The 26,444-nt window shown below is 39.8% G+C and overlaps 1 protein-coding gene across 6 annotated transcripts in view; it reads left to right on the top strand.

Annotated features, from left to right (window-relative positions):
- LOC108256302 (rho-associated protein kinase 2) overlaps positions 1 to 26,444 on the top strand; it is a 57,062-nt gene that overhangs the window by 10,697 nt on the left and 19,921 nt on the right. For all 6 annotated transcript variants that reach the window (XR_008398260.1, XM_047159462.2, XM_047159457.2 and 3 more), the window contains 13 exons: positions 2,798 to 3,058; positions 10,748 to 10,892; positions 10,986 to 11,124; positions 12,441 to 12,532; positions 14,320 to 14,479; positions 15,669 to 15,759; positions 19,043 to 19,131; positions 19,256 to 19,304; positions 20,336 to 20,471; positions 20,791 to 20,882; positions 22,152 to 22,398; positions 23,899 to 24,005; positions 24,344 to 24,503. Coding sequence is in view for 5 of the 6 variants with exons in the window: in XM_047159462.2 (XP_047015418.2) it covers positions 2,798 to 3,058; positions 10,748 to 10,892; positions 10,986 to 11,124; positions 12,441 to 12,532; positions 14,320 to 14,479; positions 15,669 to 15,759; positions 19,043 to 19,131; positions 19,256 to 19,304; positions 20,336 to 20,471; positions 20,791 to 20,882; positions 22,152 to 22,398; positions 23,899 to 24,005; positions 24,344 to 24,503 (1,768 nt within the window). In the remaining variant the exon portion in view is untranslated. The remainder of the gene's footprint in view (positions 1 to 2,797; positions 3,059 to 10,747; positions 10,893 to 10,985; positions 11,125 to 12,440; positions 12,533 to 14,319; positions 14,480 to 15,668; positions 15,760 to 19,042; positions 19,132 to 19,255; positions 19,305 to 20,335; positions 20,472 to 20,790; positions 20,883 to 22,151; positions 22,399 to 23,898; positions 24,006 to 24,343; positions 24,504 to 26,444) is intronic.

Raw genomic sequence — 26,444 nt, forward strand, 5'->3', positions numbered from 1 at the left:
TGGTTGGGGGCTCCAGAGTGGTGCAACAGAAAAATGTTCTCCTTATTATTCAGAGATGCCACAGCCGTCCACGGCCATGAAATGCTGGGTGGGAGGGATGGCATGTGCATGAGGAAGGGGGTGGATGCTGTCCTGTGATGCAGCCTGAGTGTCTTGGAGGAAGCATGTGTTAGTCTTCACCCTCCCTGGCTGGTAGCTGTCGTATGATAGGGGAGACCTAACTGCTGGGTTGGAATTGGCCAAGACTAAATTTGGGAGAAAATGGGAAAAAATGCCTTCACAAAAATCTTGATTGTTAGCTATGAAATAATTAAAATAAAAGCTACAAAAAAGAAATGATAAAAGTCATTGCTACAGTGAATGACAAAATCAGTCAGTCGAAAGTCATAAACTGAGTCCTTGCAGTAATCAATTGTTGTAGGTTTCATCCAAACAGAATACATCAATAATTGATTAATTAATCTATTAATTTTATTTCACTAGTATAAAGTTACATTTGAGGCGGCATTATTTTGGTAAAACATGCTGATTGGCTCCTAAATTTGGTATGCTTGGAAAACCAATGTGTAATAAGCTACAAGTTTCATTTCAAGCCCTGCACTCTGAAGCTGTATTTTGTAGATACACTGTGTGCAGAGCTCTGCTGAATCAAATGGCTCAAAGTCATTGACCTCAGTGTTTCCTGGAAGCGTTTTTTGCATATAATTTGTAGACCACCAGATCTAAATAACGTCTGCTTTATTCAAACACATCCCTCATTTGGAAATTATAGATATATCCAATGCACAAAGTGTTTGTTTCTAATACTGTTAATTTGTATTAGATGGAAGTATATAAAACTTAAACATGAAATAATTTAAGTTATTAACTGGTGAACCAGGACCAGTAATGGTTATGACAAAAATAGCTTAACATAATGCATACTAGTGTCAAACAGGAACCGAGCAAGACCAGCTTTAACAACAAGATTTTGCTGGACAACGAGAGCTACAGTAACAGACCAACATTTATTCTGCTCTTCAGTGATGCCAGTTCACATATTTCCCCACAGAATTGAGCTATACTTTATGGCCAAAAGTATGTGGATGCCTGCCCATCACACCTATTTGTGCTTGTTGAACATCCCATTACAGATTTAATCCATCTTTGCTGTTATAATAAGCTCCACTCTTCTGGGAAGGCTTGCCTGATGTTCGGCGAGGACACGTGAGGTGTAGTCAGTGTTCCAGTTAATCCCAAAGGTGTTCAGTGGGTTGAGGTCAGGGCTTTGTGCAGGCCACTCGAGTTCTTCCACTCCAACCTTAGCACACTATGTCTCTATGGATCTCACTTTGTGCACAGGGGCATTGTCATGGTGGAGCCGGTTTGGGCCTCTTAGTTCCTGTGAAGGGAAATTGTAATTCCACAGCATACAAAGACATTCTTTACAATTGTGTCCTTACAACTTTGTGGCAACAGTTTGGGGAAAAATCACATATAGGTATAATGGTCAGGTGTCTACAAACCTTTGGTCATATGGTGATTCGTTTAACTTGTTCTCATGAGTTGTTTTTTTTCCCCCAGTGGGTTAATGGTTTGATATTTTGGATACATTCCAGTAATTATATCAGAAACAATAGCTACATTGTTTTAATAACACTTGATTAAAATGTGCCATATGAAGTTTCAAAATATTACAATATATTTGACAGTGGTGTTGCCATAAATTAATACACTTTAGAATTGTCCAATTTTGTATTGGGATGGTTTCATTGCTATTTAGCATGGTTTATAGTTTTGTCCATTGGGCTGGATTTGTCAAGCAGACATAGCAACCTTGCTGTTCTGAGATTTTTTTGGCTCTCCGTTTTTGCAACATATCTTTCGAAATAAGCTAGCTGTTAACTTCAATCTTCACAAAAGGCCAGCTACCTAACAAATTACTGTTCACAGTTAACTTATGAAGTTTATTCACAATATGTAGACTATAATTGGAAAAAAAGCAAAAGGCCACATACTAATCACTGAATTATGTGTAAAATGTCTTTGTTTACATTAGTTTTCAATAGAACTACTCTGACAAGGCACCATTGTTGCCCATAAGTATTAGAATTGAAATGCTGTCAGTTCAGAAGCATCCGTGGTCATATCATGGCACATAAAGTGTTGCTTTAAAAGCTTCAAATAAATGTCTGTGTTCAGAATGCCACAGGATCCTATTGAAGCCAGACTTTAGTTTTAGAGGCAAAGTGGCCACTGACTTTGTAACATTACAGACATGTTTAACTATTTATAAAGGCAGAATAAACAGTTCAACTTAAGAGCGCAGTGATATCTTGCCAAAATGTTACACTTTATTTGCTGTAATAAAGATATCGTCTAAGTCTAAGTCAGCTGGATCTTAATCACTCACCCCCCAGTTTCCACCTCATCCAGTTTTACCTCTGCATGCTAGGTTTTATATAGATAGGTTTTTTATGTCATCATATTGGAGGGAACTGTGATACACCATGCCGGTACCCATTTATATAACTAGAAGAGGAAACAGCAATAATTATTTTGAAGTACATGTGTTATCAATATAATCTCCATGTCTTTGAAGGTGCCTTTCTGTGTGCCAATTTTCATATTGCCAACAATGGAAATGAAGATGAGACATAGAGGACAGTACTTTATAATGTTTTTTGCAACTGCTTTGCTACTAAATTGAGACACATTTCTAAGTATTGAACAGATTTTCAGTGATGAATAAATGTATTAGTTATATATTTACAGTATCTGTATAGTAATTATCTTTGGTTTCCCTGTGTTTACGTAGCTGTGCTGTGCATTTCAAGATGAGCGCCATCTCTACTTGGTGATGGAGTTCATGGCAGGTGGAGATCTGGTAACCCTCACCATGAATTACGACATGCCTGAGGAATGGGCACGCTTCTACACAGCTGAAGTGGTGCTGGCACTGGATGCCATCCACTCCATGGGCTTCATCCACAGAGACATCAAACCTGAAAACATGTTGCTGGACTGCAGTGGCCACCTCAAACTCGCCGACTTCGGCACATGCATGAAGATGGACAAGGTGAGTGTGATCATTAAACTGTGTTTTGGGTGTCCATGAAGAGCGTCGTGATTGGAAATAAAATAGATACGGGAGCAGGAGGTTTTTTACTTTTTTGTTAATAGTACCAGACATTCAGATGTGAATGGCCACATTCATTAACATGGGACCTTATTGAGTGCTCATGTGACACTGTGTGATGTGTATACATCATTCATTCATTCATTCATTCATTCATCCTTAGTAACTGGTTTATCCTGGTTAGTGCCATTGTACAAATAAAAATTTAAACTGTGGGAGCAGGCAGGATTGGTCAAAATACCTTCGAGACTGGGAGGGAGGGTGATTAAAAATAGTCTTGTGAACACCTCTCATGCTTAACTCTTCGGAAGTTTTTTTTTTTTTTTTTTACATAAATAAGTTAAAAAAATTTTTTTTTCAGTATTCACAAATTCACATTCAGTATTTTTTTTTAAATCAGGTTGCGGATTTCAGTATGGAAAAATTTTACAATTCAGGTCACTCAGGGCAGGTAAAGACAATTGAGCTTGGAGCCATTTTTCATTTCCTTCTGTCAAATCCCTTTGTCTCTTTAAAGTGCATGCCTATATCTGTATATCAAGAAAACACTGCAAAGGCAATCATGGATTGAATAAGATTAATAAAAGAAATCTGTCTTTAAACTATTGTGTTCTTTACCTGTAGTGTAGGGGAATGAGCCAATTATAACATGGCACAACTGATGCCTATCTGATGACGTAAATGCTTTAGTACAAATCTGGACTGCTTGAGCCTGTTCCACAACAAGCTTTTTAAGGTTTGATTCTGACGCTGACTTATATGCTAGCAACCATAATCAATGGCAGCTCTTATAAGAGCCTGATAGATGATTATGAGCAATGCCCTGCTTGCTCTCCAGTCTCACATTATTAATCTTTTTACATGTATTCCTAACTTTATCAGTATGCTGACACTAGGTCATCTTCTCATCAAAGAGCACTCCTAAAAATCTGACAACTTTGACCTTTTCAATATCTTGCCCGTACAATTTAAGGTGTGTGTGATTAGTTCTCAGGAGAAGGTGACCTGTCTTTGTGTTCTATTGGGAGTTGTAGTCATCGGCTATGTTTGTAGTTTACAGTGCTTTCTGGGAAATGGAGTCGCCAGTTTGCTCTTGGCTGCAATGAGACACATCCTCAGCTGAACAGGGAGGCTGAGCGGCATCCTCAGCTAGAAAGGGATGCTGAACGATGTCAGAGGCTGAGCATCATTCTTCGTCAACTCTGCAGGCCGAACTTGTTTGGTCAGGTCAGCAGCCTCAGGCATGAGCCTAACTTGGTTGGTCGTGTCGTCAGCCTCAGGCGTGAGCCTAACTTGGTTGGCCGTGTCGACGGCCTCAGGCGTGAGCCTAACTTGGTTGGCCGTGTCGACGGCCTCAGGTGTGAGCCTAACTTGGTTGGCCGTGTCGACGGCCTCAGGCGTGAGCCTAACTTGGTTGGCCGTGTCGACGGCCTCAGGCGTGAGCCTAACTTGGTTGGCCGTGTCGACGGCCTCAGGCTTGAGCCTAACTTGGTTGGCCTTGTTGTCGTCCTCAGGCATGAGCCTAACTTGGTTGGCCTTGTCGTCGTCCTCAGGCATGAGCCTAACTTGGTTGGCCTTGTCGTAGGCCTCAGGCGTGAGCCTAACTCGGTTGGTCTTGATGTCAGGCTCAGACAGGAACGTGGCTTGGGAGGCTGTCTCATCAGGCTCAGACGGGAACGTGACTTGGGATGCCGTCTCGTTGGGCTCAGACAGGAACATGGCTTGGGAGGCCATCTCGTTGGGCTCAGACAGAAACGTGGCCAGGGAGGCCGTCTTGTCAGGCTCAGACAGGAATGTGGCTTGGGAAGCCGTCTTGTCGGGCTCAGACAGAAACGTGGCCAGGGAGGCCGTCTTGTCGGGCTCAGACAGGAATGTGGCTTGGGAAGCCGTCTTGTCGGGCTCAGACAGAAATGTGGCCAGGGAGGCCGTCTCGTCGAAGGAACTTGACTCATGCTGGAACTCTCGAGATGAGACCACCTCGTGGGGAGGCGGTCACTATGTTGACCTCTGACTGGGGCTCTGGAACTGAGGTTGCCACGTTGACTTCTGACGGGAGTTCAGCAGGTGAGACCACCTCTTAGTTCTCATGCTGGAACTCTGGGGAGGAGGTCCCCACGTTGATCTCCGACTGGAGCTCGGCACGTGAGACCGCCTCGTAGGTCTCTGGCTGTAGCTCTGGAGATGAGGTCACCGCATGGACCTCTGGCTGGAACTCTGCAAATGATATCACCACGTGGGTCTCAGGCTGGAGCTCTGGGGATGAGGTTGCTTGGTAGTAGTAGGTGAAAGGCCTGACAGGTTTACATAAAGTACATAAACAGGCAAAGTTCATGCGATCAGGCAAACAATCTAGAACAGGCAAGGCAGAGAATCAAGGTCGAGGGAATAAACAAAGTCAAAACCAGAATAAACAAACACAGTATCAAGGCTTGGTAACAACAGAGACAAAATACAACTGCGCATATACTTCACAAAGGCATTGTGTTTGAGATTCTCTTAAGTAGTGTGGTGAGATTGTCAGTGTGATTAGGAATAGGTGTGTGTGATTAATTCTCAGGAGACGGTGACGTGTCTGTGTGTTCCATTGGGAGTTGTAGTTATCAGCCATGTTTGTAGTTTGCGATGCTTTCTGGGAAATGGAGTTGCTAGTTTGCCGTGACATGACACATACGCAAATCGAGTACAAAAAGCCAGGAACCCAACTTTGCTGCTAAACTTATATAAAGGGAATAGAAAGATGTTAACTTGTGCAGCACTGTCATATTAACTGAACTACTGAGTCATTCTTTCAGTGTAGTTTGGTATTTGATGGCAGGAGATGCAAAATGCCTCAACACACTCCAGGCCTGATTGTCGTTGCCTACCTCTGAGTAGCCCGAATGTTAAACTTTTCATACTGAATTTGTCAACCTGAATTTGACTGACTGAATTTATGTACTGAAATTAGCTAAATGAAAATTTGGAGAGTGAATAATTGAACCTGCATTTGTGAGCACAGATGCACGATTTTTTTTTAATATAGATACTTTATTTTCAGAAAATCTGAATTTCATAATGTTAAACTCTGAATACTGAAAAAACTAAAATAAAATTTAAATGGTTTGGCTTTCCATTTCTGCCATCTTGTGGGAAGCAGATTAAATGCACCCTGAATTGTTGATTTTCATATGAACACTGGATACAAGGCTGGAGAATTCACCCCATATGGGACTCCAGTCCATTACAGGACATCGTGCACAAACACAGTGGAACAGCTAGAAATTAATTTCAGGGTCTTAAAGGGTCAGTCTGGACAAAAAAAAAAGGACCAATGACACAACTGTTGTAAACATGCCTTACAGTGATGATTCAGCAGGCTCTGTAGTGAGATTTCCCAGTTTGAACACTAGGGAAACCCCAAACTGATTACGTATCTTGGAGGTGATGCAAAATTTGAAAGACTACGACTAATATTTTGATGAGAGGAGGAATGGGATGAGAAGGGGGTTGGTGCTCACTGAGTAATGGTATGTTCAGGGAAGTGCGATAGCCACCTGTGATCTGTTAGTAAACAATCATATTGCTTTGTAAGTAAATTATTGCGATGTAGTGAGTGCATTAATCAAGCGACAGAAATGACTCAGTGGATGATGATTTTTTTTCTTGAGTTACTGTCACACAGTTACCAACCACACATGGTCGAGCCAGAATATACAGAATATATAGAACAACAGGAGGCAAGCAGAGAAAAGTGGTAGGCCTTTCAAAATTACACTTAGCCAAATAACTGAAGTAGCTACCATAATAGACATGAGTAGCTACCATAATAATCAGCTACAGCAATCAAAATTATTGAACCCCAATTGCAAATCAGGTTTATTGCCACAACCTACCTTCTCAGAAATCTGGTTGTAGCCATTGATAGCTTCCTTTTCCTGCCCTGTCCAGGTATTTCATGAATTTTCTGCCCCTAGCCAGTTCAGGTATTTCATGTGTTTCAGCTCAAGCACACCTGGTGCAACTCATGAAGCCCTTGTATAGTTGCATCAGGTGTTCTTGAGACAACCCCTGTTTTGCATATTTGTGCTGTTGTGAGGGATTCTATTCAGGGGGATGAATAATTTTGAGACTGGAGAAATCATTATAAGTTGCATTTTCAGTTGAATTTGGGGAAACCACTTGAAGCATTCATTGTGTTGAACTATTTCAATTGCTTTTGGCTTTTGGTCACTGCAAACAGCTGAAAGTCTGTACATTTTGACAATAAACCTGATTTGCAATGGGGTTAAATAATTTTGATTGCAACTGTATTGCAATCGTCCTTTGTGTTTGCGATCTTACTAGCCTTCTTGCTAGTAGTTATATAGGTGAGGACCTGAACTAGTTCTCCTAATTCAGTTCAGCTCCTTTTGTTTTGGGCATGCACCTTCACGGGTCTCTGTTTTGTACAAAATATAGACAGAATCTCTGTTTCCTTTAGCATCTTATTTGGAAGAAGACCCAGTAACTCTGCTTTCAGATCTATTTTATAATCTGCTGGTTTGAAGTGCACACTCTGAAGTGCACAATGGCTGCACACTCGGAAATATCCACAATTTTACAGTGGCGTTTAGACCCCTTTAGTGTTGTGCAACCTAGTTCCAAAAGACCTCTGGAGAAATGCAACTTGTTAGGCTAATTGGGTCTCTTGGAACCAGGTTGCACAAGTCTCTTTTGTTTACAAACACTAAATTCTTCTTCTTCTTCTATTGTCTGTAAATATATATATATATATATATATATATATATATATATATATATATATATATATATATATATATATATATATATATAGACCGACACCGATAGTTCTGACTTTTATGCCTTCTTTTAAATTATAATGATTAAATTAAAAGAATTCTGAAAGAAATGCAAATAAAAACTTTTCTCAATTTCAACAATTTGTTTCACAGTAACTGGTCTCATAAACAGAAAACACATTACTCAAATTAACATTAACTAAATTCTGAAGTTTAAAGTACGATTTCTTAACTTATTCAATGTTATTAATTCATATTAACATTGACTGAATTCTAAAAAACCTTTTGTTAGGCTTCACATTCACTCTCCACAAACAAAAGCATTTCTACTTCATCACTGAACATCAAACTGGTAATACAGTGCATCTGGAAAGTATTCACAGCGCTTCACTTTTTCCACATTTTGTTATGTTACAGCCTTATTCCAATATGGATTAAATTCATTATTTTCCTCAAAATTCTAAAAACAATACCCCATAATGACAACGAGAAAGAAATTTGTTTGAAATCTTTGCAAATTTATTAAAAATAAAAAACAAAAAAAGCATATGTACATAAGTATTCACAGCCTTTGCTCAATACTTTGTTGAAGCACCTTTGGCACCAACTACATCCTCAAGTCTTTTTGAGTATGATGCTACAAGCTTGGCACACCTATTTTTGGGCAGTTTCTTCTATTCTTCTTTGCAGGACCTCTCAAGCTCCATCAGGTTGGATGGGGAGTGTCGGTGCACAGCCATTTTTCAGATCTCTCCAGAGATGTTCAATAGGGTTCAAATCTGGGCTCTGGCTGGGCCACTCAAGGACATTCACAGAGTTGTCCTGTAGCCACTCCTTTGTTATCTTGTCTGCGTGCTTAGGGTCGTTGTCCTGTTGGAAGATGAACCTTCGCCCCATTCTGAGGTCCAGAGCACTCTGGAGCAGGTTTTCATCAAGGATGTCTCTGTACATTGCTGCATTCATCTTTCCCTCGATCCTGACTAGTCTCCCAGTTCCTGTAGCTGAAAAACATCCCCACAGCATGATGCTGCCACCACCATGCTTCACTGTAGGGATGGTATTGGCCAGGTGATGACTGGTGCCTGGTTTCCTCCAGACATGACACTTGCCATTTAGGCCAAAGAGTTCAATCTTTGTCTTGCTCTTGGTCTGAGAGTCCTTCAGGTGCCTTTTGGCAAACTCCAAGTGGGCTGTCATGTGCCTTTTACTGAGGAGTGGCTTCCATCTGGCCACTTTACCATACAGGCCTGATTGGTGGAGTGCTGCAGAGATGGTTGTTCTTCTGTAAGGTTCTCCTCACTCCACAGAGACACACTGGAGCTCTGTCAGAGTGACCATCGGGTTTTTGGTCACCTCCCTAGGAAGAGTCTTGGTGGTTCCAAACTTCTTCCATTTACGGATGATGGTGGCCACTGTGCTCAATGGGACCTTCAATGCTGCAGAAATGTTTCTGTACACAACAAAATTGCCAGTGTTAATTTAACACCCTCAGTGTTGAATTTACACCCTACAGTTTATATAAGTCCATTGGACTCAAATGAACACTCTGGGTGTTAATTCAACACTAGAGATTTTACTGTGTAACCTTCCCCAGATCTGTGCCTGGATACAATCCTGTCTCGAAGGTCTACAGACAATTCCTTGGACTTCATGGCTTGGTTTGTGCTCTGACATGCATTGTTAACTGTGGGACCTTATATAGATAGGGGTGTGCCTTTCCAAATCATGTTCAATCAAGATGAATTTACCACAGGTGGACTCCAATCAAGTTGTAGAATTGCAGTTTTGTCATCATTCCACACAAGAGACATGATCTTTACACACAGCATGAAATCATTGTGTTTTCCTGCCCTCTTTTGATTGACGGGATATAATCAGCCCTGATCATCAGATGTTTTTAAACTATCGGCCGATGGTCGATAGCGGGAAAAATAGCCTTTATATCCTTTATAGCCTTTGCACCTATATAGTGACAGTTCTGTGGGTGGAAAAGGCTTGTTGATGAGCAAGGTCAGATGGCCTGATTGGTTTGAGCTGCCAGAAGAGATATAGTAACTACAGATGCACCGATATATCGGCCGATACCAATTATATCTCTTCTGGCAGCTCAAACCAATCAGGCCATCTGACCTTGCTCATCAACAAGCCTTTTCCACCCACAGAACTGTCACTCACTCAGTGTTTTTTGTTTTTTGCACCATTCTACGTAAACACTAGAGACTGTTGTGTTTGTAAAATCCCAGGAGAAATACCCAAACCAGCCCATCTGGTACCAACAACCATGCCAAGGTTAAAGTCACAGAGATCACACTTATTCCCCATTCTGATGTTTGATTTGAACATTACCTTAAGCGCTTGACCTGTATCTGCATGATTTTTGCATTGTACTGCTGCCACATGATTGGCTGTTTTGATAGTTGCATAAACGTGCAGGTGTACATATGTTCCTATTGAAGTGGACAGCAAGTGTGAGAAGTAGTTGGTTTGCTCACCAGGTAACATCACTGCCTCACAGCTCTTCAATCCTGAGCTCGGCTTACCGTCATATAATGATTCATTCATTACATTGAAATATCCACTAACAATATCCAGTGAAGTTTACTCCAATTACTGTATATTATGGAACCAGACCAGCCAACCTTTATGCATTTTGCATAGGAACAGCATCATTTAACATAAATTTTCACTAGTATGAGTTATTTTTCTCTTTTTTTTCCACAATAAATTGGGAGATAAGCCAATCAACATATGAATCATCCAATATACTGTATACATGTATGTGTATAGTGTATGTAATAGTACTATGCTGAATTGTGTCTGTGTGTGTGTGGTTGTGGGTGTTTGTGTCCAGTCTGGGATGGTTCGCTGTGACACAGCTGTGGGAACACCAGATTACATTTCTCCAGAGGTGCTGATGTCACAGGGTGGAACCGGTCATTATGGACGCGAGTGTGACTGGTGGTCTGTGGGAGTGGTTATCTATGAGCTGCTGATTGGTGAGAAGCTCCTCATCCCTTGTCTTCTCTTGTCTTGTCTTCTCTTGTCTTGTCTTCTCTTTTCTTAATAAATGTAGTTTTGTTCTGCTGCAGGTGAAACTCCATTTTATGCTGAGTCACTAGTGGGAACTTATGGCAAGATCATGGATTACAAAAAGAGTCTGAACTTCCCAGATGATATGGAAATGTCTAAAGAGGCCAAAAACCTTATCTGTGCCTTTTTGACTGACAGGTGGGAGAGAGTGAGAATCCCCCCCCCCCCCCCCCATTCTGCACTTACATCAGCAAGCTACAAATCAAAAGTCAAAAAGTAAATGATTCCACTGACATAATTGACATTTGAAAATGTCCAATTTCATGCAAAATAGGATAACACTTTAAAATATGGTTCCAAACCTCATAGGCAACTTTGCAGGAACAAATGAGTTTTTTCATTAACATGTAGGTTACTATTATTAACTACAATGGAATGCTAGTTAATTACTCAGTAATTAATTGAGTACTTTGGAGGAGTTCACTGTTAAGTAATAATGACTGAGTCTTACATTTCTCCAGTCAAGGTCTAAAGAGAGATATGGATAGCAGTAACCAACAAAAGTATGAGGTTGTAACAAGTTGAAACAATGTTGAAACAATGGCTATTTTCAGGTTGAGTTTACTCATATTTTTTAAGGAAGCAGGTGAACTTTCATTCCTAAGTTTAACCACCTGAAGTGCAACAAGGAAGGGTACCCCTTTTTTCACAGAGTGTAGGTCTTAACAATTGGGAATTGATGTCATTGGGATCAGTAATCACTCAATAGTTAGTCAATTGGTCAGCAATTACTTCTTAACTTAATTCTAAATTACTCCACCTTAGTTCCCTATTAAACATACCTACTGAGTAATTAACTAGTATTCTATAGTAGGTAATAGTTGTAACCTAAGTACTAATGAATAACTACTCATTAGTTCCTGCTTAGATCCTGTATACGTACCTATAAGTTATGGAATATTAGTATAAATTAATTGACTCCAGTAAATAAATTCCATAGGCTAAACCCATGGAGCAAGATGTGCGACTGCCATTATTAGCAATTCGTAAAATGTCCTAGTCACACTTTTAAACATACACACATATACACACATACACACATATACACACATACACACGTATACACGCATATACGCACACTTGCACACATATACACACATATGTGCCACAGCCCTCCCTTTGGTTTTTGGCTTCAGCTGGAATGAACCACACGTGGCAGCTTGGTCCACTGTACCCCTCAGCATGTGCTAGTGAGCAAGGGAGGGGAGGTGTGTGTGTGTATGTGTGTGTGCTTGTGTCAGGCTTGTGTCTCACTGCATTGCTTGACTATCACTTTCTCTAGCAGCTGGATATTAGTCACAAACACACAATCAGATCTACAGACCAGTTGATGTAGGAGTGTGTGTGTGTGTGTGTGTGTGTGTGTGTGTGTATTGGGGGTGGGAGTGTGGGGGTTGTATTGTTTGGTTTTGCTCTATGCACATGTGTATTAATCTGTGCTTTGGTATGTTCAGGGATGTGAGGCTTGGGCGGACAGGAGTGGAGGAAATCAAACGTCACCCCTTCTTCAAGAATGACCAATGGACCTTCGACACCATACGAGACAGTAAGCAATGTGTTTGTTCACTCACAGTATGTTTTATAAAAATGTACAACTAGTTTAACTTCATTTCTCGAATGAGATCACATCCTTCCTTGTTAATCATGTAGTTTGTAAGAAGTACATTGCTTTAATAACTTAAAGTAATGCTGATAAAAGTCTCATTAATTTAATTTACATGTCAGTTGGCTGTAAGAAATTTTTTCTTTCAGTTCACCGTAATCGAGTGTTCATGGACCATTGGCTAATAATTTTTTTGTTAACTATGTGTACCTTTTGTTGATAGAACCTAGGATATTAATTTGGATTATTATTCATAATTTGCAGAAGTGGTGATGTCGGTCATGTGTGTAACTTTGATTTGCATAATAATTTGGGCTAATAATAATAATTTCTGCATATTGGAGGTTTTTTGTGTTATATTGTTTGACGCTTTCTTGTAGTATGCCCTGTGTAGTGTGTCGTTGCTTGTTGTGTTGCTGGTTTGTGTTGTGTTCATTTTTGGATGCGTTTTCTGGGTGGAACTTGTGGCCAATGTGGAGCTTCTAATGAGAGGAGTGATGCAAAACCACCACTGTGGGGCCTCTCTCTTCTTTACTCTCTCTCTCTCTCTCTCTCTCTCTCTCTCTCTCTCTCTCTCTCCTCATTTCACTCTCACATGAACACATGTATGAACACATGCTGGATATTGAGAGTGCTTCCTCTTAACCCTCTTTACACTGCTCCTTAGCTTATTCTGTTTCTTATTTCCCTCTGGATCATCTGTTTTCAGTCTCAGCCAGTCAAGCTGCAATGGCTTCTTATTACAGGAAAGGTTTGGCAAAAAAACCCAAATGTTTGGCATACAACTTCAGTTTAGTTTGCTAGTTTTGCAATGTAGACTAAAAAATATAGCTATGGAGTGATGGAAGTCTGTCTCAGTAATGTTTTCTTTAATTAGATTTCCTAGTGTGTGAATTAATATCATCTATAAAAATGGATAAAAACCTTACTGTGTAGCTGCACACTGTAACCATATCAAGGCTGCCATCTTGGTGACACGAGTTATTAAAATTTACAATACAGACACACTGTATAGGTCTGTTACAGAACTGTACTGAAGCCGGGACAGAACTGAGATTATGTAATGTAATGCTGTCATTTGAAATGAATATAAGAAGATTAGTGCATGTGTTTATGGAAAAGAATTTCATGTGAGATAGATTTCCATTACCTTTAACATACCTTTTATGTTAGTCTCGTAGCTCCAGTGAAGAACGTCAACACCAACTCTAAATTGGCTGGGGTAAAGGGAAATAGATTTTTTTATGGTAAACCTTTTCTTTGAATACATTTTTAAAATCCACTTTGCTGCTATTTTCCTTAATATAGCTGTGTAAAGAGAGTGAGCTTAGAGCTATGGCATTTGGTTTTGGGTTTGTGTGCCCTCTTGTAAAATGCACACTGTGTGTATGTAGGAGAAAGAGTGAGAAGGTGTGTGAGTGTGTGAGCCAAGTTGTCTGCTACTGTAGAGAGGTGGACAGGGAGCAGGGACCGGCTTGGCCAGCAGCAGACACCACTCCTTCCTGCAAACTACAGTGTCTGCTTTGTGTTGTACACACACTGAGCCTTTCACACACACACACACACACACACACACACACACACACACACACACACACACACACACACACACACACACCTACGAAAAAGGAGGTCTTTGCATTTTGACATTATTTCTCTCTCTCTCTCTCTCTCTCTCTCTCTCTCTCTCTCTCTCTCTCTCTCTCTCTCTCTCTCTCTCTCTCTCTTAGCCATGGCTCCTGTGGTGCCTGAGTTGAGAAATGACATTGACACAAGCAACTTTGATGATATTGAGGATGAGAAAGGGGATGTTGAGACGTTCCCACCTCCTCGTGCATTTGTAGGCAACCAGCTACCTTTTGTTGGATTTACATACTTCAGGGAGGACCAGTAAGTCTCTCTCTCTCACTGTCTTCACTGTCTCTCTCTCTCTCTCTCTCTCTCTGTATATATGTATATTCATATGTGTAGAAACTAAAATACATTACATTTTACACTACGATGTTCTAAAAGTGAAAGCAAAAAGAATACTTCAACACACTTTATCACTGATTATCATGTATTTGTTATTCTTCTTCTCTTAAGTCTTGGGTGCATTACGCAACCTTTATGATCCCAGCATATTTTGAAAATATTGGGCATTATGCTCGGAAAAATCAGACAGATTTTTGTGGATTTTACTTTTTAAAAAACAAACATTTATGGTAAATGAAAATTTAGGAATGACCAAATAACTTGTTGCTGAACGGAACTGAACATACATTAAAACATGTGCTTTCTTGTTGCTAAGAGTTGGAAATAGCAAAACAAACACAATGGTCTCACCTGATTCGTTAACACTTTGGCACTTTTTGCTTTGGCAAAGCAGATGTTTTCCTTGTTGACATAGTTGCTATAGTTAATCAGCTTGACATTTGTTAAGCAAGGTTGTTTGTCCTTTAACTTAATTTGTTAATCAATTTTATCATGTCTGCTTTTTTTATTATCTACTTGCTGTATTTACTTTTTTGTTTAGTTTAGTTTATACTTATATATATATATATATATATATATATATATATATATATATATATATATATATATATATATATATTGTGCAAGGAAATTCATCTTGGACGCCGAAGCCGCACAAGCACAACACACAGCAACCACAGTGGACACAGACAAAAAAACAAACAAACAAACAAACAAAAAAACAGTTTTCAGTGGCTGTCAACATGGTCCATTCAGATTTGAGATGCTGACATAGATGCACTACTGTACTATGTCCAGAGTCCATAAAATACAAATGTTAGTTTAATAAAAATCCACTTTTCTCTGACTGGCATGAAATTGGATTGAGCATGTGCTCCTGAAATTTCTGTGTCTCAAATATCTACATACACACACAGCAGGACCATTGAGCACTTGTATTAGAAAAGTGATAGAGGCAGGAGACAGGAAGGGCACTGTTTGTTTTTAAAGGATGTGGTTATGTTAGCTAACACTGACTACTGCATTCATTCATATACAATTCCCACTCTCCTTTCCTGTTCTGTTTTCTTACAGTAACTCACTCACTATTTCTGATTTTTCTCAGGTTGATGAGCAAAAAACAAAAATATGAAGATGAGTATGAACTCTGTATTGATGGTTTAGTAGAAAAGGAGGACCAGTCAGAGAGATCTGAGGTGTGTGTCTCTGTGTATGTGCATATGTACCTGCATATAACTAATGATAGTACTTACATGCTGTATGTGTGGATGTTTAAAAAAGTTGATGGTTCTTTGACTGTGGGACACAACAGCTTCAGCAAACTCATCTGGAATCCTAGCAGACTGTACTTTTTATTATTTTATTTTTTATTTATTTTTACATTTATTTAAAAGTTTTGTTTATAGATATGATGTGTGAGTATTTGACATTTCTGCATTTTTTTATCCTTCATTTTTTTTTGTTTAAAGTGCTTGTGTTTAAAAGCAGTGGTCTAGGAACTATTAAGAAACCCTGTCTCAGACAGAGACATTAGTCTTGTGCTTGTTTAATTTATAGTTTATTAATTAATTTGAGTTTTGCAATGACTTAGATGTTAACATGTTTCCCTGTGGATACGTTCTTACATTCTTTTACATTTTGTGGAGTAGCTAGGTTAACCAAGAAATGCTGGGTAATGTAACCTAACCAGCTAGTGAACTAAATCCAGAACCAAAAGATAGCATGCATTTATCGTTAGATAATATGCCAAGGGCATTTTTTAAACACTACAGTCTTCTGTGAGGGTTTCCCCAACTCCTGAATTTTAAACCTTTGAACTCCAGTCTGGGCACCTTATAGAAGCAATCATCAAGAAGATTTTTTTTTCTTCTTCTTCTTCTTCTTCTTCTTCTTCTTCTTCTTCTTCTATTTCTTCTTCTTCTTCTTCTTCTTCTTCTTCTTCTTCTTCTTCTTATTATTATTATTATTATTATTATTATTATTAGTATCATTCAAAGGGATTAGATTATGTGATTTTAAACAAAGTTGTTCCAAATGTTTATGCCAGGATAGGAACATGACAGATGCATAAAATCTTTACCTCAAAATTTGTAATTACAGTATACTCTTATTCACCACTATTTTTTTCTATGTGAACCTTTTTGTCGGACAGTAACTTTACGTGTATGCACAGATACACTATATGGCCAGTTGTTGGTGGACACCTGACCATCACACCTATATGTGGTTCTTCCCCAAACTGTTGCCACAAAGTTGGAAGCACACAGTTGTATTGAATGTCTTTGTACACTGTAGCATTACAATTTGCCTCCACTGGAACTAAGAGGCTCAAACCTGTTCCAGCATGACAATGCCCATGTGCTCAAAGCGAGCTCCATGAAGACATGGTTATGGTTGGAGTGGAAGAACTAGAGTGTCCTGCACAGACCCCACTGAATACCTTTGGGATGAACTGGAACTGGAGCCTCCTCAACATCCCGACATCACTAATGCTCTTGTAATTGAATGAACACAAATCCCCACAGCTACACTCCAAAATCTAGTGGAAAGCCTTACCAGAAGAGGGGAGCTTATTATATTAACAAAGGGGGAATAAATCTGAAATGGGATGTTCAACAAGCACATTTGGATGTGATGGTCCACAAACATTTGGCCATACAGTGTACTGACATGTACAGTGAGGGAAAAAAGTATTTGATCCCCTGCTGATTTTGTACGTTTGCCCACTGACAAAGAAATGATCAGTCTATAATTTTAATGGTAGATTTATTTGAACAGTGAGAGACAGAATAACAACAAAAATATCCAGAAAAACGCATGTCAAAAATGTTATAAATTGATTTGCATTTTAATAGGGAAATAAGTATTTGACCCCTCTGCAAAACATGACTTAGTACTTGGTGGCAAAACCCTTGTTGGCAATCACAGAGGTCAGACGTTTCTTGTAGTTGGCCACCAGGTTTGCACACATCTCAGGAGGGATTTTGTCCCACTCCTCTTTGCAGATCTTCTCCAAGTCATAAAGGTTTCGAGGCTGATGTTTGGCAACTCGAACCTTCAGCTCCCTCCACAGATTTTCTATGGGATTAAGGTCTGGAGATTGGCTAGGCCACTCCAGGACCTTAATGTGCTTCTTCTTGAGCCACTCCTTTGTTGCATTGGCCGTGTGTTTTGGGTCATTGTCATGCTGGAATACCCATCCACAACCCATTTTCAATGCCCTGGCTGAGGGAAGGAGGTTCTCACCCAAGATTTGACGGTACATGGCCCCGTCCATCGTCCCTTTGATGCGGTGAAGTTTTCCTGTCCCCTTAGCAGAAAAACACCCCCAAAGCATAATGTTTCCACCTCCATGTTTGACGGTGGGGATGGTGTTCTTGGGGTCATCGGCAGCATTCCTCCTCCTCCAAACACGGCGAGTTGAGTTGATGCCAAAGAGCTCCATTTTGGTCTCATCTGACCACGACACTTTCACCCAGTTGTCCTCTGAATCATTCAGATGTTCATTGGCAAACTTCAGACGGGCATGTATATGTGCTTTCTTGAGCAGCGGACCTTGCGGGCGCTGCAGGATTTCAGTCCTTCACGGCGTAGTGTGTTACAAATTGTTTTCTTGGTGACTATGGTCCCAGCTGCCTTGAGATCATTGACAAGATCCTCCCGTGTAGTTCTGGGCTGATTCCTCACTGTTCCCATGATCATTGCAACTCCACGAGGTGAGATCTTGCATGGAGCCCCAGGCTGACGGACATTGACAGTTCTTTTGTGTTTCTTCCATTTGCGAATAATCGCACCAACTGTTGTCAATGGCAATGGTCTTGTAGCCCATTCCAGACTTGTGTAGGTCTACAGTCTTGTCCCTGACATCCTTGGTGAGCTCTTTGGTCTTGGCCATGGTGGAGCGTTTGGAATCTCATTGATTAATTGCTTCTGTGGACAGGTGTCTTTTATACAGGTAACAAGCTGAGATTAGGAGCACTCCCTTTAACAGTGTGTTCCTAATCTCAGCTCGTTACCTGTATAAAAGACACCTGGGAGCCAGAAATCTTTCTGATTAAGAGGGGGTCAAATACTTATTTCCCTCATTAAAATGCAAATCAATTTATAACATTTTTGACATGCGTTTTTCTGGATTTTCTTGTTGTTATTCTGCCTCTCACTGTTCAAATAAATCTACCATTAAAATTATAGACTGATCATTTCTTTGTCAGTGGGCAAATGTACAAAATCAGCAGGGGATCAAATACTTCTTTCCCTCACTGTACGACCTGTTCTTTTTTTAACCGGATTATAAAATTTGATAGATGGTTTCTGGTCTTTGATGAAGGGATTGTTAATCATAAAAGCTAACCATATTTCTGTCATGTCACCACTATTGGGTACCTGCATCCGCGTGCGTGTCTGCCGTATGACGAATACTTTTGTTTAACGCATTCGATCCCATCTGTTTGTCTCAACCAACTTTCTGTTGCTCTTTAGACTGAAGATGTGCAAAAGAAGCTGATTAAGATAGAAGAGAAGTTTAAACATGAGATGCAAGCTAAGAATGAACTGGAAAACAAATGCAGGTACAGCTCATTAAATACACACACACACACACACACACACACACACACACAAATTTAAACTGTGAATGAAATCATAAAATTATCTGCTGATGTGTTTTTCATTTTTACAATTTTACCTCAACAGAAGTGCAAACGAGCGACTAGATAAACTGTCCAAGGAGCTTGAAGAGGAGGTAAGAAGGTGCTCAAACCATTATTCAGAAAAAGAAGAGTAAACATAACCATGACTCACTCATACTACTACCCTTAATTTGTTCTGGCAGTATGAAGGATGGAGGAGCTTGCAATTTTTCAAAATTGTCCTCTTCTGTTTACGAGCGTTAAACATGAATGAGTACAGCTAAACGGACTCATTTGCCAACAAACATCACTATGAAAGTGAGTGTGCAAAACAATTTACTGCAATTGTGATTTAACCAGTTCAAGTAGTTTTCCATAAAAAAAAACAACTGCAAATTGCATCGCAAATTTTTAAAAAGCCGCAGCAAATTCAAGCATTTTTAACCACAACAATCACAAAAACAAATGTGAAATCTGTAACTAAAGCTATTTCTTCAGTTCAGTGGTTATAAACATGCTCCCTATTTGTACTGCCTTTTGGAATGACTGACTTTTATGTAATGTGAGAGATTGATCTAAATATCTAACTGTAATTTTCCCATTTCTTAAACGAACATACAGCACAAGCAAGCATATGGTGACGTTTTCTGTGAGATGTTTATTTGACATATGGATTGTAATAATTAAATGTAAGGCACAATTGGACCCAAATGTTAGTTTGACAGGCAGTAAGTGTGTATTTAATATTTTCGGAATACCTTCCTTAACACATAACAGCGTGTATAAAATGAGGCCAAATCTGTGTCGTGGTGTTTGGTGTTCTGGCTTTTAGTGCTGTCTCATGACCAGGAAGTGTCAGCCAAGGAAAGCTTTTAGTTTATAGCTATATTCTGAATGCTATAAATGCAAGCATAAGTGAAACTGGATTGTATTTGTTCTCAACTGAGGTGTTTTATCCACCGGTGGTAGACACAGCTGATTTTTGTTTGCGTCAACTGATCCTGACTGTAAGCTTCTAAATTACCGGTTCCGTACTTTTGGAAGATTTTTGGCAATCTAAAGTAATTAAATCTGCGTTGTCATATGTATTGGATTTCTACTGAATAGTGATTTTCTTTTTTCCTGCTTTTCACTGTTTGTATAGATGAGTGCAAGGAACAGAGCAGAGGATTCCCTAAGGAAACTGGAGCGAGAGAAAGCCCTGCTGCAGCTCCAGAGCACAGAGAGCCTGAGAAAGGCTGAACTCGAGACAGAGAGAAAACGCAGCTTAGAAAACGAAGGTGAGTCCACTTCAGAAAGCATTTAAGGACATTAACACTGCCCATTCTCTATTCAACATCTGACTATAATTAAATTTTACTATCACTTGAGGATTAAATACTAATCACCAAACACGGCTGCTGGTAAGCTAAACATTTCCGTCTCTGAACACTGACCCAACTGTTTACAGACTGATCTGACCATTGAACCTCTTACTTGCTCCAAGTCATGGTGAGAATTATATTAGCTGACGTCCACTTTCTAGCGGTCATATCCATTTGCCTCATGTTTTGACACACCTATGAAGAATTAGTTCAGCTAACACTCTGTGTTTTGCAGTGAGCAGCTTGAAAGATCAGCTGACTGAGCTGAAGAAGAAGAGCCATAACTCACAGATCTCCACTGAGAAAAATATCCATCTAGAGAGACAGGTCAGTGTGTGTTGAAGGATTTCACAGGAACAAACATCATCTATTATTAGCACACATAGGACTCTGTGATTGTGTAGGAGCAAGTGTAACTTGCTGGTATAACATCAATGCATTGCTCATTTGTTTGGTTGGAAGTCTGAAAGTCTTCGTGGTCCAAAATGAGCTGTCTGTGGTGTTAATTGTTAATTGTGGTGTTAAGTGTTAATGCACTTACTCTAATAATCAACTTTGGTCCATAGATACCACTGTGTTCATTCATTCATATTCATTGCATTTTTTTTTTTTTGCACCCATAGGCAATTTAACATAGTCAATATAATTTCTAGCAAAACTAAATACAACAACTGACAAATCTGTCATGATGGAGATGAGGAATTAATTGCTATAAACAGTATGCCCTAGAGGCTCATACATAACTGAACATCCACAAATAAGCTAGAAAACACATTTGTTGTATATCAGCCAGTCAGTTATTTCTATCAAACTACTAAAAGTGTAATTGTATGTCATTATTTTAAAAATGTCACTGCACTGAAATGTACACACACGGATTTTAAAGGGAATGAGCTGATTTGATTAGATGCTTCATCTGGATAATATATGCATTCTAACCCTCCCCACACACATGCCCATACCATCACCAATTTAAAGTTTTTTTTGTTTGTTTTTAAGGCATTATATGGATTAGTACTCCATTACATTTCAGAATGAATGCCCCATGCACTACCTCAAGCTCTATTAGATTGACTAATCAAGCTTTTCTAAATGTCCTACGATCCCAGTTAAGGGTGAAGGGTGACCGTCCTTTTTCATGGAATAGTCTGGCCCCTTAATCAGGTCGTCCCCAAATGTCTGGATATTAAATACCCATCTTTTCCCTTTGCCCAGCTGTGAGATGTGTGGTGATGCAATGGTGTGCATTTTCTATTGTCTTTTTTATTTATTTAGTTAATATTTAATTTTTTTCTGTCTTTTAATTATTGTTATTGACCAAGTTCAGTACTATTTTTATTTTTTAAAAATGTAATGAACTTCTTTTTTTTATCATCTTTATTTTATTAGCTTGAGTGATTTTATCTGAGCTTTTGTTCAGCATTTCAGTCAACATTTGCTGTTTTTAAATGTACTTAACAAATAAACTTATCGACTTGCATGAAACGATTTGGTACATGATGGTATCTGATAAAATACTGGGTGAACTACATGCATTCTCTGCCCACCTCCCTTCTCTCCTTCACTTTTTCTTTCTTTTTTTCTCTCCCTCTGTAGCTGGAGGAGGTGAGTGCTAAGCTGCAGGCAGAGGTGGAGGAGTCAGGCCGAGTGAAGAAAGCTCAGGCCGAGGCAGCGAGACAGGCACAGCAGCTGGAGCTTTTACTAAGGGAGCTGCAGGAGAGACTGGTCCAGCTGGAGAGCAGCCGACTTGGCCTGGAGCAGGACAACCTCAGCCTGCAGAGTGCCCTAGAGACTGAGAAGAGGGAGCGCAGTCTCAGCTCTGAGAACATCACTGAGCTGCAAGGTGAAGGAGAATAAGTATTAGGGCGACAGTGAGGGAGTGGATGAGGAAACATTTAGGGATTGTGGAAATAAAGTAGTGAAGAACGCGTAATCCTGGGCTGTTTGCAGGTTCTACACTTAAGTTCATGTGCATTAAGGAAGAAATGATTAAGGGGTGTGAGAACGGGAGAAAAATTAGGTATTGAGGGAGTACAGGAGGGAGTAGGCTAAGGAGTGACTGAGTAGTTGAGCACCTAGAGTATTCAGTAAAAGAGTCAGTGAGGATGAGGTGTAGGTGCGGTAGATAAGGAGGATATGCGCTGACACTGTGAGGGAGTGTATAAGGATAGGCTCAGGGATAAAGACAAATTTTGTTTAAGTCAAGAAGGATAAACTGAAGGATTGAGGATTGAGTTTGGAATGAGGGAGGGTGAGCAAATGAACTGAGGGACTGAGGGAGGAAAAATGTGGGAGGGTTGAAGGATGAAAGAATTGAGTGAGTGACAGAGTTTGGGCTGGAGTGAGGGAGGGAGGGTAGGAATTAAGTGAGTTTAATTAAGTGAGTGAGGATGGGGTATAGATTATAGGTACTACAGGAAGAATAGGACTGAAGCTGTGAATAAGCAAAATAGTAAGGGTAAAGGGTGTAAAGAATGTTTGAGTATGGCAAGGAAACATTTAAGATAAAGTGAAAAAGGAGAAAAGATGAGTGAGTGAGGAAGGGATTAAGTAAGTGAGGTAGGTAGTGGGGAGGAAGTTGCAGAGTGAGAAAATCAGTGACATTGGAGGAGAAAGGGTGGAATTGATAAAGTAAGATAGGCTCTGAGGAAGTAAGTGAGAAATGGAGGAAGAAAGAAAGTGAATGATGTCTTGAGTGAAGGAGACAGTATCGGGGAGTGACTAAGGATCTGAGTGAAAGAAAGAATGAGAGAGGAGTGATTTGAGACTGATGGAGTGATGGAAAGTGAACGACTAACGGAGGAAGTAATGGAGGGAGGGTGAGGTTGTTTGTTGGTGAGTGAGGGAATGAATGTGCAGACATGCATGAATGTGCAGACAAGCATGGGAAAGGAAATTTAAGAGCGAGGAAGTGGACAAGTTAGAGTAAGATAGAGTAATAAAATAAGGGAATATGTGAGAAAGATTGAGATTGGGAGAAGGAGGAATGGAATGAGTTGGTCAGTGAGACAGAATGATAAAATAAAGCGATATGTGGGTATTAAGTCAGAGGAGGTTGGAAGAGAATAACCCACTCGGCTGTAAGTGTGAAAGTGTGCTTGGTTTGGTGTGTTGAAATGAGTGTGTAATATGTTCCCCCTCTTTCCACCCTCTCTCTGCGACACGCACACTGGGCCCTTGTTTCTTCATGCTGTATAGTGCTGTTGTGTTTGGGTGGAGTATATCATGTGGAGAGTAAACACTGCTATTTTGGGTGCTGGGTCCACTGGCAGTTAGCTGGCGTTACGTCTCAAAGGCCAGGGTATTTCTTCATTAAATGTCTTTCTCTTTCTGTCTCTTTTAGTGTGTGTCTCAGGTCTGGAGGAAGAACTGAAGCAAACAAAGAACTTGCTCTCTAAGGCTGAGGGTGAGAAGAGACAGCTACAGGAGGAACTGACTAACTTGGAGAAGGTGTGTGTGTGTTTTTTTTGTGTGTGCGTGTGCGTGCGTGCGTGTGTGCGTGCGTGTGTGCGTGCGTGTGTGCGTGCGTGTGAGTGTGCGTGTGTGTGTGCGTGTGTGCGTGCGTGCGTGCGTGCGTGCGTGCGTGCGTGCGTGTGTGTGCGTGCGTGTGCGTGCGTGTGCGTGCGTGTGCGTGCGCGTGTGTGTGTGCGTGTGCGCGCGCGTGTGTGCGCGCGTGTGTGTGCGCGCGTGTGTGTGTGCGCGTGCGTGCGCGTGCGTGCGTGTGTGTGCGTGTGTGTGTGCGTGTGTGTGTGCGTGTGTGTGTAACCTGTGTTGTTCTCTGTGTACAGTTAAGGAGTCAGCAAGAGATCGACTTTAGCTTCAAGCTAAAATCTGTTCAGCAACGATTAGAGCAAGAGGAAGAGGAGCACAACGCTGCAAAAACCCGACTCGCTGACCACAGCAAGCTCAACCAGTCCATTGAGGAGGCCAAGTCTGAAGTGCTAAGGGGTAAAAATCCAAACAATCTGACATGACTTGAATAAATGTACAGTTGTAATAATTCACTTGTGTGAAAGTAACAGTCAAAAAAATTCCTCAAGTAAGAGTAAATAAGGTGAAAACCTTAAAAATGTTCCATGTCTGAGGAACTCATGCTGAAGTGAATACCACCTCAATTATGAACTGTATATATAAAGAAAGATAACGTTAACTGGCTAGCTTACAGGTTTCAAGCTACATCATTAGCTATCTAAATACGATGCCATGAGCATTACTGTAGCAGCACTTACATAACACAACAGGCAATCACTACTGAACACTAAAGTGACATCTTAAGTTTAATACAGCGCTTTCGTACTCTAAAACTGTAAAAGGCTAGCTAGTCTAGCTTAGTCAGCTAACCGATGACTTGGATGCTGAGATGTGAATCACAAATATCTCCACAGGTTTTGGCCTGCATAATTTGCAGATCATTATCACACTGATTCCTTTATTTTCATTGGGCCTTGAACATCATGAAATATATATGGGAAATTTTAAACATGCTGTGCATGCTAGATGGCCCAAGGATATCTCAGAACTAGAAGCATTCTACAAGGAACAGTGGGTGAAAATTCCTAAAACAAGAATAGAAAGATTCCCAGTTGGCTACAAAAAGTATTTGCAACCTGTGATATACCTGTGATATCTGCCAAAAAGGGTGTTACTAGGTACTGACTTCGCACATGTCAAAATTACTATTTAAATTATTAACTTTTTTAAAAAAAAATTTTAATCAAATATAAAGTAACTGTGCATTAATATTTGCAGAAATATTCTTTTTTTTGATAGTTTGCTGCAGAGGTTGTGTTTACTTGTTTTAAAAAATGAACAAAATATGTGATTTGGCCAAACTTTCACATATAACTGTAGTTCGTTACATTTCAACCCTGGTAATAAATAAATAAATAAATAAATAAAACTACAAACTATAATAAAACTTAAAACTAAAAACTAGAAGAAAAAAAAAACTTGTTAAACAACCGGTAAGTATACTCATTAAAATCCATAAATCACATGAGCATCAGCTTATAGTTTGACATCACACAAACTATTATCTGTATTTTGAAAATACAGAACACAAAAGCATTTACAAATTGCAATACATACAGGTGTGCTCATTTCTATGAACTTCCAATAGAAGTTGCAACTGTGGATCCTCAAAGATACAATACAGTTGAATTAAAAAAAAACAAACACCATTTCTCTCTATAATACACAGTCTAGCTCATATTTCATATATGGTGTGAAGATGTAGCTGGTGTCACATTTCAAAGTATTTTACCTCAGAAAGGTTAAACAGAAAATAAAAATAATTTTAAAAATTCATTAGTTAAAAATCATGTGCAAAGTGGTGCTTGGAAGTTTGAACCCTTTAAATGTTTCTATATATTTGAATAAATATAACCCAAAACATCAGATTTTCACAGAAGTCCTAAAAGTAGACAAAGAGAACCCAGTTAAACAAATGAGACAAAAACTGTACTCGGTCATTTATTTATTGAGGAACATTAAATATCAGTATGTGGACCTCTAGGATTAGCAGATAATTTGAAGGTGAAATTAGAGTCAGATGTTTTCAATCAATGGGATGACAATCAGGTGTGAGTGAGCATCCTGTTTTATTTAAAGAACAGAGATCTATCAAAGTCTGATCTTCACAACACATTTTTGTGGAAGTGTATCATGGCATGAACAAAGGAGATTTCTGAGGCCCTTAGAAAAAGAGTTGTTGAAGCTTATCAGGATGGAAAAGGTTACAAAACCATCTCTAAAGTGTTTGGACTCCACTAATCCACAGTCATATAGACTGTGTGCAAATGCAGGAAAATCAAAACCGTTGTTACCCTCCCCAGGAGTGGTTGTCCAACAAAGATCACTCCAAGAGCAAGACTTGTAGTCTGCGAGGTC

This window comes from Ictalurus punctatus, chromosome 2, assembly GCF_001660625.3.
Source record: "Ictalurus punctatus breed USDA103 chromosome 2, Coco_2.0, whole genome shotgun sequence".
Lineage (NCBI taxonomy): Eukaryota > Metazoa > Chordata > Actinopteri > Siluriformes > Ictaluridae > Ictalurus > Ictalurus punctatus.